Raw genomic sequence first — 12,959 nt, 5'->3', positions numbered from 1 at the left:
TGGCAACCACCGATCAGATCTCCTTATCAATATACTAATTTCCACCTATGAGTGGAGTCATATAGAGTTCGTCTTTCTCTGACTGGCTTATTTCGCTTAACATAATACCCTCGAAGTCCATCCACGTTGTTGTGAATGGGCCAATTTTGTCTTTTTTATGGCTGAGTAGTATTCCATTGTGTATATATACCACATCTTCTTTATCCAATCATCAGTTTCTGGGCATGTAGGCTGGTTCCACGTCTTGGCTATTGTAAATAATGCTGCGATGAACATAGGGGTGCAACGGACTCTTGAGATTTCTGATATCAGGTTCTTAGGATAGATACCCAGTAATGGGATGGCTGGGTCATAGGGTATTTCTATTTTTAACTTTTTGAGAAATCTCCATACTGTTTTCCATAGTGGCTGTATCAGTTTGCATTCCCACCAACAGTGTATGAGGGTTCCTTTTTCTCCACAACCTCTCCAACATTTGTCGCTCTTGGTTTTGGATGTTTTTGCCAATCTAACGGGTGTAAGGTGATATCTTAGTGTAGTTTTGATTTGCATTTCCCTGATGATTAGCGATGATGAACATCTTTTCATGTGTCTATTGGCCATATTCATATCTTCTTTTGAGAAATGTCTGTTCATGTCCTCTGCCCATTTTTTGATCGGGTTGTTTGTTTTTTTGTTGTTAAGCAGTGTGAGTTCTTTGTATATTATGGAGATTAACCCTTTGTCGGATAAGTGGCTTGTGAATATTTTTTCCCAATTAGTGAGCTGTTTTTTTGTTTCAATCGTGTTTTCCCTTGCCTTGAAGAAGCTCTTTAGTCTGATGAAGTCCCATTTGTTTATTCTTTCTATTGTTTCCCTCAACTGAGGAGTTACAGTGTCCGAAAAGATTCTTTTGAAACTGATGTCAAAGAGCGTACTGCCTATATTCTCTTCCAAAAGACTTATTGTCTCAGGCCTAATCTTTAGGTCTTTGATCCATTTTGAGTTTATTTTGGTGTGTGGTGAAAAAGACTGGTCAATTTTCAATCTTTTGCATGTGGCTGTCCAGTTTTCCCAGCACCATTTGTTGAAGAGACTTTCTTTTCTCCATTGTAGGCCCTCTGCTCCTTTGTTGAAGATTAGCTGTCCATAGATGTGTGGTTTTATCTCTGGGCTTTCAATTCTGTTCCATTGATCTGTGGACCTGTTTTTGTACCAGTACCATGCTGTTTTGATCACTGTAGCTTTGTAGTATGTTTTGAAATCGGGGATTGTGATTCCGCCGGCTTTGTTTTTCTTGCTCAGGATTGCTTTAGCAATTCGCGGTCTTTTGTTGCCCCATATGAATTTTAGGATTGTTTGTTCAATATCTGTGAAGAATGTTCTTGGGATTCTGATTGGGATAGCACTGAATCTGTATATTGCTTTAGGTAGTATGGACATTTTAACTATGTTTATTCTTCCAATCCATGTGCAAGGAATGTCTTTCCATCTCTTTATGTCATCGTCAATTTCTTTCAAGAAAGTCTTGTAGTTTTCATTGTATAGATCCTGCACTTCCTTGGTTAAGTTTATCCCAAGGTATTTTATTCTTTTCGTTGTGATTGTGAATGGGATTGAGTTGTTGAGTTCTTTTTCTGTTAGTTCATTGTTAGTGTATAGAAATGCTACTGATTTATGTATGTTGATTTTATACCCTGCTACTTTGCTGTAGTTGTTGATTATTTCTAATAGTTTTTCTGTGGATTCTTTGGGGTTTTCTATATATAAGATCATGTCGTCTGCAAACAACGAGAGTTTTACTTCTTCGTTACCTATTTGGATTCCTTTTATTTCTTTTTCCTGCCGAATTGCTCTGGCCAGCACCTCCAGTACTATGTTGAATAGGAGTGGTGAAAGTGGGCACCCTTGTCTTGTTCCTGTCCAATCATCTGGATTTTTAATAGTATTTTGCTATATCTGGTTTTTTTGTTTTACCTAAATGTTTTAAAGAAATTGAGGTTATCATGAAATTTCATCTCTAAATACTCCAACATGCATCTTTAGAAAATAAGGAAATTTTCTAATAATTATGATCTCATTATAGCCTCCTAATGTTTAACAATCTCTCAATATCTAAAAACCAGTCCCTATTCAGATTTCTTTGATCGTCCGCAAATGTTATTTGGTTTGTTTAAATCAGGATCCAAGCAAGATCTACACATTACTTTCAGTTATGTCTCTTAAGGTATTTAAAGAAACATTTTATTTTTACAGAGTTTCAGATTTACACAACAGTATGAAGAATTCTCATATACATGCTTTACACAAATTCATCAGTTTTTAACCTTTTTCACTACATTTGATTTATCCTCTTTTGTCTATATACAGAATATTTATTTTTTAGATTGGCACCTGAGCTATCAACTGTTGCCAATCTTTTTTTTTTCCCCTGCTTTTTCTTCCCAAATCCCCCCAGTACATAGTTGCATATTTTAGTTGTGGGTCCATCTAGTTGTGGCATGTGGAATGCCATCTCAGCGTGGCCTGATGAGCGGTGCCATGTCCGCGCCCAGGATTCGAACTGGTGAAACCCTGGGCCGCCAAAGCGGAGCACGCAAACTTAACCACTCGGCCATGGGGCAGGCCCCTGTATACAGAAATTTTTTACTGAACTGTTTGAAAGTAATTTGCAGACAGGATACCTCTTTACCACTACATACTCTAGTGTGTATTTACTAAAAATAACAAAATGTCTTCTGTGACCACACTACAGTTATCAGAGTGAGGACATTGACTTTGACAGAAAACTGTTATCTCAGGCTCTATTCACATTTCATCCAATGTTCCAATAATGTTCTTTATCTCAAAAGAAAATCCAGGATCATGAGTGGCATTGAGTTGTTCTTTCTCTTTAGGTTTCTTCAATCTGGAACACTTTGTATTTCAAGACATAGCTATTTTTTGAAGAGTACAGGTCATTTATTTTGTGGAATTTCCTCATTTTGGATTTATCTGAGGTGTCCTTCTGATTAGATTCAGGTTATATACTTTTGGTAGCATACCACAGAGGTGATGTGTCTTTGTAGTGCAGTGCATGGGGAAGCACATCCTGTCAGTTTTGGCCCATCATTAGTGATACTAGCTTTGATTGCTTGATGAAGGTTGTGTCTGACAGGTTTCTTCACTGTAAATCTCTTTTTCCCTTTGTAATAAGTATCTTGTGGGCAGATACTTTGAGACTATATAGATATCTGTTACTCCTCAAAATTTCATCCATTAATTTTAGTATCTTCATCAATTAATTTTAGTATCCATTGGTGATTCTTGCCTGAATCAATTATTGTGATGATTGCAAAACAGTGACTTTTTAAAAATTCCATCGTCTTTCACCACTTTTAAGTTAGCTTTCTTTTGTGAAGAACAACTTTTTCTGTTTTATTTATTTATATTAGTGTGGACTCTTGGATTTCATAAATCTCGTAATCTGTAATTAAAATCTGTCCTGAAAAGTAATGAACAGTGTACGTATAGTAAAAGGAATGTTGTCCTTGTGTGTAAGGTGATTCTGGCCTCTGTAACTTTAGTTATGCGTATTGAAGAGTAGAGACTTGCATTCTTTAAGAAAGTTCTTTTACGTGAGGATCTTAAAGTTTAGTTGGATAAGTTAACCTGGAATTGTGGGGCCTGGGCCCATTAGGAAACATTGGGAAACTTTGGTTTGGGGAAGGTGTGGTATGGGTGGGGCGTCTGTGTGTGTCTTTGAACCAGGTGACATCAACTCTTTTGCACACTGAGGAGAGAAATGCTCTGCCTACTTTCCATTTTACCTTGTATTTTTTAGTCTTGAGCTCTTTAGGGTAAAGAGAATTTTTGATGATACTGACCTTATGCCATCTGTTTGCATTTAGCTTTCCCAGCCAGCTCCCTCAGCAAAGGTGTGGGAAGCATATTTGCCAAGTTTGTTAGCCTTAACAATACTGTTCCATAATGCCCCTAAAAATAGGAATTAAAATAAAATAGGGTTACTTAGCATGAACATATTACATGGTTCCATGTTACATGGTTTTGAGGATTCTGGTTTCTACCTAACTTTAGTTAGGCAAATTAAAGAGCAGAATTGGAAGTTTTTAAGTGTAATTTCCTTTTCTCAAAAAGTGGGGGGGGGGGGGGGGGGAGCATTTCGGTGTCTGAATAAGTTAAGCACCCAGAAGCCACTAATCTATTATCAGTAGTCAAAAGAAATTCACACCCAGAGTTTCAGCCAACGTTTATGACAGCTGAATTAGGCAGATAATAAAATGCAAATACAAAAAAGTTAACCTTGAGCTGGCCCTAGTGCTGATGTGTTGTATGTACTAATAGTATCTGTTGATATGTGTCAGGCATTGTGCTAAGCACCCCACATTAATTCCTCCAACTCTGGGATGGGTACTGTCATCTCATATGTTTCAGGTAGGGAAGCAGATACACAGAGATAGTTAATTTGCCCATGATCCCTTAAGTGGCAAAACTGGACTAAACCCAGACATTTTGGCTCTTATGTGGAATCCATAGAACCAACTGATTCTGGATGGCACTTGTACTTTATAACCAAAGTTACACATTTGTACAGTCATTGTCTACTTGAATGAAGAACCTTCTGTGTTCTCTAGATTATGGGCAATCTGAAATACTGTTTCTCACTACAAAAACTAAGACGTCGTTGTCTTATAAATTTTTCCCCAGGCATGTTAATATAAATAGGGATGAGGAAGAGAGGAGAGGGAAAAGGAAACTTGTTTGTATCGTTTGTAACGTGTAACTTCAGGACACTCCAGAGTTTGAGTTTACCGATTAACAGTAAATCTGTTTACTTACTTTTTGGAATCTAAACTAGGCTTGAGTGTCAAGTCCTAAAGTACTGCTGCTTGCACACCAGTGTCCAAAATCTAGTCTGGAAATCAAACAAGTTACAGTGTTTGGATGATTTTCTTTAAAAAGGGAGCAGTTAATGATTTTAATGTTTTTGTGCCTGCACCATTAGTGGTTTTTTTTTTTTTTTTTTTGAGGAAGATTAGCCCTGAGCTAACGTCTGCTGCCAATCCTCCTTGCTGAGGAAGACTGGCCCTGAGCTAACATCCGTGCCCATCTTCCTCTCCTTTATATGTGGGATGCCTGCGACAGCATGGCTTGCCAAGGGGTGCCATGTCCGTACCCGGGATCCGGGCCAGCGAACCCCGGGCTGCCCGAGGCATAATGTGCACACTTAACTGCTGCGCCACTGGGCTGGCCCCAACCATTAGTGTTTTTTTAAAAAAGGAGGATGGAAATACGTACTTTCATATGCATGGGATATCTCTAAGATGGAAAGGTATTTGCTGGGGGGAGAAAGGATTACTGGAAACATGGAGTAAGTGGCTTTTCATAGTATACTCTTCTGTACAGTTGGAATACTTTGCCATATGCATGTAATAAATATTCAAAAAAGTAACCTCTTGCACCTAAATTTATTGACTCCATCTTTTTTTATATCACCAAAATAAGTTTTTTTAAGTTAAAAAGTATAATAAACACTTGATTATAGAAACTTCCAAGCATATCTCAAAATAGAATATCCCCAGCTTCAACAATAGCAGCATTTTTCCAATTGAGAGGATAAAAAACATGGCCAGAATTTGGATATTATTGTGTATTCTCTGAAAATAGGTGCATGTTCGGAGACTCTTATATGCACTCTGAATTTATTAGTGGTTTGTTCCACAGTCTGTGGTTCAGCTTCTGTGGTAGTTAGCTCCTATATCATCAGACCTTTATAATTAACTAAGAGTATTTTATGGTTAGTATGTGCTGTTTTGAAAATAAAATCTGTTTAAAAACATTGTGTTGCATTTAAAACATCTTAATCTATATGAGTATTACTAATCGTAATTATCTAGTATGCTAATAACCCTTTTATATAATCCTAATTTGAGAGTGCACCTAAGCCAGAATTGCGATTAATGATGGTGACTTGTCCTATTACTGTGTGTTTTGGGATGTTTCCCTTTTGAATGTATCGGAGGAAAATATGGGAAGAACTGGTGAGTGCTCCGGGCATTCTCACTAAAAAGTATCACCAGTAAGGAAAAATTCTTACCTTATTTGAAGAGGTGGAAGCAGATGTAACTTTCTGTTAACTGATAGGAATAGATCACTTGAAGTTCTCTTCACCTATACTAACAACTGGGGAAGGCCTTTTAGGAAGGAGCAGTTTCTTGTTTAGTTGTATAAATGGGCATCACTTTAGTATGCTTTTTAAAATGTTTAAACGTGTTGAATTGGTAAGCATTTGCCACTTTCCTCTTGGTTAATTTTGGATTTTTTTTAATAAAGGTTATGTGTCTATTTCACGTGGAGTGTTTTGAGTAGTACTAGTATATTCTTGATAGAGAAGATCAAAAATACATATATGTAGCTTGTTTAATAAGAAAAGAATATAAGGATTACATAGATTGCAAGGAGTGCAGGAACCGTACCTGTTTTTAACTAAATCTTTGCTTTTTCTCCAAGTAAAACAGCCCTGAGGCTGAAGGTCAGTGCTAGTAACTATTGAGAGCATGCTTTTCTGACTACCTTTATCTGGGGATCTAGCTGGGAGTCAGAAACACAGTTTTCTTGACTTTGCTTTTTTTTCCTCTTCTTTACTGTCTTATCTAATAGTGTTTTCTTTTCTTACAGTTGTCTTGCACCTGCCTCTGAAGTGGAGGGGTAAAAAGGAATCTTTTAGAATCATTTGTGGGTTCAGTTAGTAGTGTTTGTGGTTTGCATCTTTGTTTTACTTTTAGTTTTCTGTTTGACTAAAGCTATTTTTACTCTTTCTCAAACATTGTAGGACTTAGCTGTGACAATTGAAACGCAGAATTGCCTTAGGTGAATGCTTGATAGTGACTTAGAAACATAGAATTCTTATTTTACAGAGTTGTTTAGAAGATAACTTGTTGCTTTTATGTATATAGTTCTAGGAGCTCTGTGAACCACTGGAATATTTTCTCCAGTTATTGGAAAGGTAAATATTGATTAAACTTAGAAGAGTTTGAGGACCATCTACTCTGAAAAACAGATGTAAATATATACCTCCCCTGAGACTAGACAGGCAGCTTAGTTTGTATAAGGCCTCCCTGAAGCCCAACCATAGTCCCTTTGCGTGTTGTTGAGGACCTCTTATGTTTATCTTGCTCCATTAGTTCTGGAACTAAAAGTCACTACAAAAGTTGAAGTCAGGAAGAAATGAGAAGAAATAATTTCATAAAATTTTATTGTAACCAAATTCATTATAAGTTACATATCTCACAGCTTGTGTACTTGCATTGCAGCATTTACTTGAGCTTGTAAAGCTAGTTATTCTACTTTATTACCATGTTTGTATTAATGGTTAGACAGTTGCTTGACTCCTTGCCTTGATAGTGACTAAGTTACTGTAACTACACTTTATAACTGGTTGTGCCTGCAGTCATTGAGGTATAAGAGGGAAGTGAAAGTAAAATGTAGTCTCTTAATCTTATGTTGTATTTTATTCAGATCCTGGCCTGGCTATAATTAAGCAGTATTAGCAGAGGAATCTGACAAAATAAATTAGATAAAATACATTTAACTTGACTCAGTCCATAAGAGAGTAGGGAGAGTGGTGATTTCTGGGGAAAGAAATTGGATATCTGCGGGACAGGGGCAGGAGGAAGACTTGATATTTTTTCCTGTGCTTTCTCATTTTTTTTTTTAAGATTTTATTTTTTTTCCTTTTTCTCCCCAAAGCCCCCTGGTACATAGTTGTATATTCTTTGTTGTGGGTCCTTCTAGTTGTGGCATGTGGGACGCTGCCTCAGTTTGGTTTGATGAGCAGTGCCATGTCCGCACCCAGGATTCGAACCAACGAAACACTGGGCCGCCTGCAGTGGAGTGCGCGAACTTAACCACTCAGCCACGGGGCCAGCCCCTGTGCTTTCTCATTTTTGTTTGTATTTTGTTCTATGTGAATTTATTATCCATTGGAGGAAAGAAGGGGAAAAAAAACAAGTAGCCTGGCCAAGGCTAATGAAGCCTTCAGATAGCCTTTTAGTGGGACTTAATCTGTTGTACTACATTTAGTCGCCTAGAGTAAAAATGACCCACTCTGGTAGAGGTCTCCTAACAAGTGACTTTTGTTCTTATACAGTTAATTGGTTTTCAAAGACCTGCCATCTTTGGAGCCAGCCCTGGTGGTCTATTGGTTAAGATTCAGCATTCCCACAGGTTCATTTCCCAGCCAGGGAACCATACCACTTATCTGTCGGTTGTCCTACTGAGGTGGCTGCGTGTTGCTGTGATGCTGAAAGCTGTGCTATAAGTATTTCAAATACTACCAGGCTCCTTGGTGGGAGAGGCTTCAGCAGGGCTTCCAGACTAGGTTAGACTAGGAAGAAGGACCTGGCCACTCACTTTTGAAGAAATTGACCTCTAAATAGCTGTGGAGCATTGTCTGATAGAGCACTGGAAGGTGAGAGGATGGTGCAGAAAGACTGGGCAGGGTTCCTCTGCTTACACAGGGTTGCTAGGAGTTGGAATCGACTCCACGGCACTAACGACAAAACCATCTTTAGATCCTGTGTATTTGTTTTTCAGATACTTTAATATTTTCTGAGTAAATGTGATTCCATTATTTTCCTTGTTAAAACCCTTAAGTAGCTTTCTTTGTCTACAGAATAAATTCAGAATACTTACTGGGGTCCAGATAGCTTACAGTTTGACCCTTGCTTGCTTTGTAACCTTAATTCTCCACTCAGCAGGCCTTTCACAGTCTGTACTCCTAAAGTTACAAAGGTGTTTGTAGTTCCTTAGCAGACCATACTTTTCGTGTCTCTGGGCCTTAGCATTTGTTCTTCCTTTTGTGGCATTCTCTAGTTTACCTCCTTTGGACACATTCCCTTAGATGCAGGCCTTCTTTGACAAGGTGTCTCTTACATATCTTTGTTTTGGCACTTCTGCAAAGTATTGTAACTTTGTTTACTTGTCTCTCTGCTCTTGCTAGTGTAAGTTCCTTTAGATCAAGAATTCTGAAATTTTAAATCTTTCTCTTTTTATGCTGTAACTTCATTTTCGGATTCCTCAAGTGCATTGCATGTGAACAAGTAACTACTGCATTTTAAAGGGGGTAAGAAAAGGCAGATTTAGTAGTTCAAAGATCTTAAACCAAGAAACATTAATGACTTCAAATCGCTTGAGCCATAAAGGCTAGCTCTCAAATGTAACTCTTTCCTTTACCTTTATCTCTATCTGTTCTGCCTCTTAGTTATGACCACCGGGTTATACATTTCTAGTTATAACTACCAACTATAACAAAAAATTGAATGCCATATTTATTGAAAGAACTGCAGGTCCGTTATTTGGGTATTAATTGCCTCACTTGAATCAGTGTAATGGAGTTGTCACTGTTGACCTTGAAGCATTAGTGGTTAAATGAGGATTTGTAATGATGCCAGTACATGAATATCAAGTCTTTCTAATTTACTTTGTAACATGGTTTGTTAATGTTTTGTTTTGTTTTTTGTTCCAGCTCCAGAACCTGGGTATAAACCCAGCAAACATTGGCTTCAGTACCCTGACTATGGAGTCAGACAAATTCATCTGCATTAGAGAGAAAGTAGGAGAGCAGGCTCAGGTGGTAATCATTGATATGAATGACCCAAGTAATCCAATTCGAAGACCAATTTCAGCAGACAGCGCCATCATGAATCCAGCTAGTAAAGTAATTGCACTGAAAGGTATAAAAGATTGTGGAGTTTTTTTCTTAAAACTCTTCCTGTGTGTAATTTATTCAAATACAGTAATTAAGACGTACCATTTTTAGAATGTTAATGAAATTGGGCTAAATAGATCTGCAAAGTTAAAGCTGTTACTGAACTTGATTTTAACTACTTTCTTGACGTTTACTTGGCATGTGTCTGTAAAATGTCTTTCTCCTCAGTGTGATCTACTTGGAAAAATTTTATGTTTTAGATTAAATTAAATTTTATACGTACAGTGATAAGACTGTGCTAAAACATAACTCCATATACGGGAGAAATAAGTTAGTGATTCATGTTCTGGAATAAAATAGACTTTATTAATATTAACATCTAAACATTGAAGAATTCTGTTATGATGATAAACTTGCCATTCATGCTGTACCTTTTTTATACTTCAGGGTTTATTTCATTTAGATTCTCAAGTTCTAAAAATGGCTTAAATTTACACTGATTGTTAGAAGTATGTATATATATAGGTGGGTATTCAAGCTTTGGAATCGAAGGTATTAGAATTATTTAGACTAACTTTTAATTGTCACTGTAGGGAACTGTACCAACTTATCAGTCTAAACAGATTTGGAAGAACTGTCTAGGGGCCTGTATTAATTTGTTTCCTTCGAACTTTAGAGTGAGGATGTAACTGACTCTTAATAACCCACAGATGCCTGTTTTAGAGTCAGTTTGTCACATAGCCCAACTCTAAAAAAGGCATTTAATTGCCTAATTTTTTTTTTTTTTTAAGATTTTATTTTTCCTTTTTCTCCCAAATCCCCCCAGTACATAGTTGTGTATTTTCAGTAGTGGGTCCTTCTAGTTGTGGCATGTGGGATGTCGCCTCAGCATGGCCTGAAGAGAGGTGCCATGTCCGTGCCCAGGATTTGAACTGGCGAAACCCTGGGCCACCGAAGCAGAGTGTGTGAACTTAACCACTCGGCCACGGGGCCAGCCCCAAATTGCCTAATTTTTGCTTTGTTGTTTTTCTTGATAGTAGGAGGAGGAAGAGTTCAAGGTCCTAGTAGTTTCTTGATAAGTTTGTGGGTGAGTTGTTAGAGGTGCTGAACTTTTTACACAGTCTGTTCTTTACATGATTTAAACTTTGTGTTTAGTAGTAATACTGGCTGGAGATTCAAAAGAGGAGGGGAGCACAAGCATATTCATATAAGTCATAATTAAATATGTAAGATAGAAGTTGATCTCATCTGAAGGAAAGATGGTCCAGCTTTCCATCTAGGACCACATGCTTTGTGGCAGTAAGCTTTTTGCTTCCATTAGACAATATATATTATACTTTAGGGTCTTAAGCTCCCATCAGCCTCCTTAAAGAATTTAAATTCAACTGCTTAGCAGCTCTCAGACCTCTCTTTTAAAAGGCCATCGTTTTAATTTTCTCAAATTTCTTTTCTATTTTTAATGTTATTGTTATCTTATCACATTTCTTAATGCTTTCTTATGTGTGCAGATGGTGAGTTATCTTAAATTAGATTGTATTAGTTATTGTCCTGTTCTATAAAAAGAATACATTGAAAAGATTTTCAGAGCATTATACAGTAGCAATGTAGATTTGTGTCTCTGTGTCTGCACTGTGGTGTTAGGCTGTCATCCCTTGCTCTTCTCCCCAAACCACCCCACATACATATACTCCAAACCCTTTCATGTAAAAAAGAATGAAAGTAATTATCGGAAGTTTGGGAAAGGCAACAAAGGAAATTAAGTCATTCCCTCATAGTACTCCCTCTGAAGCCAATTTTAAACCCCTTGGCTTCTTTTTATAAACAGGACTGTAACTCTCACAATTGTTCAAGTCTGGTTGTGGTTTCCATATTGTGTGGGATGGGAATAACATTCTTGTTTTATGGAAGAATTTTTTACACGTGTGGTAAGGGTCATGGTACAAAGCTCTATGTTTTGTGTCCCGTCCCATCCACTCCCCACCACCCTAATACTACTACCTTACAATTTTTGTTCTTCAGGAGCCAGATTCTCTGTGTCAGGAATGGAGTTTTCCTTAATCTCTAAGGACTAATCTTGATAGCCTAGCGATAGTTGTGGGCTTTGATCTCTATTAATTTAAACCAAATCATTTTTTGGACTGTGATGGATTTGAAATTACAAGTAGAAGCCTTTGCATCTGACTCAGTGAACTCTTAACACTCAAGGCAAATCTCATCCTTCTTTTACTAAATGTTTGCTGTCTGAATGAAGCTTGAACTTGGTCCTCATCTCTAGTGTATTAACAGCATCTGAAACTGTCCTCCTTTGTCTCCCTCTCCTTTTCTCCAGCACCTCTACCTGTCCCTTTGTATCTTAAACCAGTTAAATTTAGCATACACTTCCTCTTATGTGCTAGTGGTACAAGGCAACATTGAAGTACATCCTCTTCCAAAAAGCAGTTAACATAAGATTTAGTTGGATGGGGGATGACTCCCTTTTAAAAAGTAGACATTTTCCCTGTGTCTTTGTATCGGGTTTGCCTTGTTCTCTGTACCTATTAGTTTATACATAAAGTAAACATACTTAATTATAAGTATGAAGATTACAACCTTATTTTCCATTGTTAAGCTAACTGTTCTTTAGACTCCTTTTTAGTTGGGATTTAAAATTCTATGGAAGTCATACTGTCTGTTTAAAATGTGTTTATTAGAGGTAGTATAGTTTTTGCTTCAGATGTAGATGTAGATTGCCCAGTCTCGGCTCTCTCTTCAGTGGTTGCTGCTCTGTCAATGCGACTTCTGTAGTTAGTTATTAGTCTCATGATAAAACCATTTTGTTTGGAAGTTACAGCACTAGTTTAGCTAGATATTAATTTATCCTGAACTTTACTTTATTAGTGATTTCAAATTCTTAATTTTGTTTTTAGCTGGGAAAACTCTTCAGATATTTAACATTGAAATGAAAAGTAAAATGAAGGCCCATACCATGACTGATGATGTCACCTTCTGGAAGTGGATCTCTTTAAATACGGTTGCTCTTGTTACGGATAATGCAGTTTACCATTGGAGTATGGAAGGAGAGTCTCAGCCAGTGAAAATGTTTGATCGCCATTCTAGCCTTGCAGGATGTCAGATTATCAATTATCGTACAGATGCAAAGCAAAAGTGGTTACTTCTGACTGGTATATCTGCACAGGTAACATTTTTCTGGTTTTTAATAAAGAAGGTCTAGAGAGCTAATGTGCCCAGATGCGCATTAGTGCGTTTTGAAATTAGGTCTTCTATGCTCAGT

General features: G+C 37.3%; 1 protein-coding gene across 2 annotated transcripts in view; it reads left to right on the top strand.

Moving 5' to 3' along the window:
- The window catches only part of CLTC (clathrin heavy chain), a 65,687-nt gene that overhangs the window by 15,127 nt on the left and 37,601 nt on the right, over nucleotides 1-12,959 (top strand). For both annotated transcript variants that reach the window (XM_014856974.3, XM_014856973.3), the window contains exons 2-3: nucleotides 9,506-9,713; nucleotides 12,595-12,863. In XM_014856974.3, the coding sequence (XP_014712460.1) occupies nucleotides 9,506-9,713; nucleotides 12,595-12,863 (477 nt within the window). The remainder of the gene's footprint in view (nucleotides 1-9,505; nucleotides 9,714-12,594; nucleotides 12,864-12,959) is intronic.

The sequence above is a fragment of the Equus asinus genome, chromosome 13 (assembly GCF_041296235.1).
Source record: "Equus asinus isolate D_3611 breed Donkey chromosome 13, EquAss-T2T_v2, whole genome shotgun sequence".
Taxonomy (NCBI): Eukaryota; Metazoa; Chordata; class Mammalia; order Perissodactyla; family Equidae; genus Equus; species Equus asinus.
Note: the sequence above shows the minus strand (reverse complement) of the source record. Positions and strands in the feature narration are given on the sequence as shown.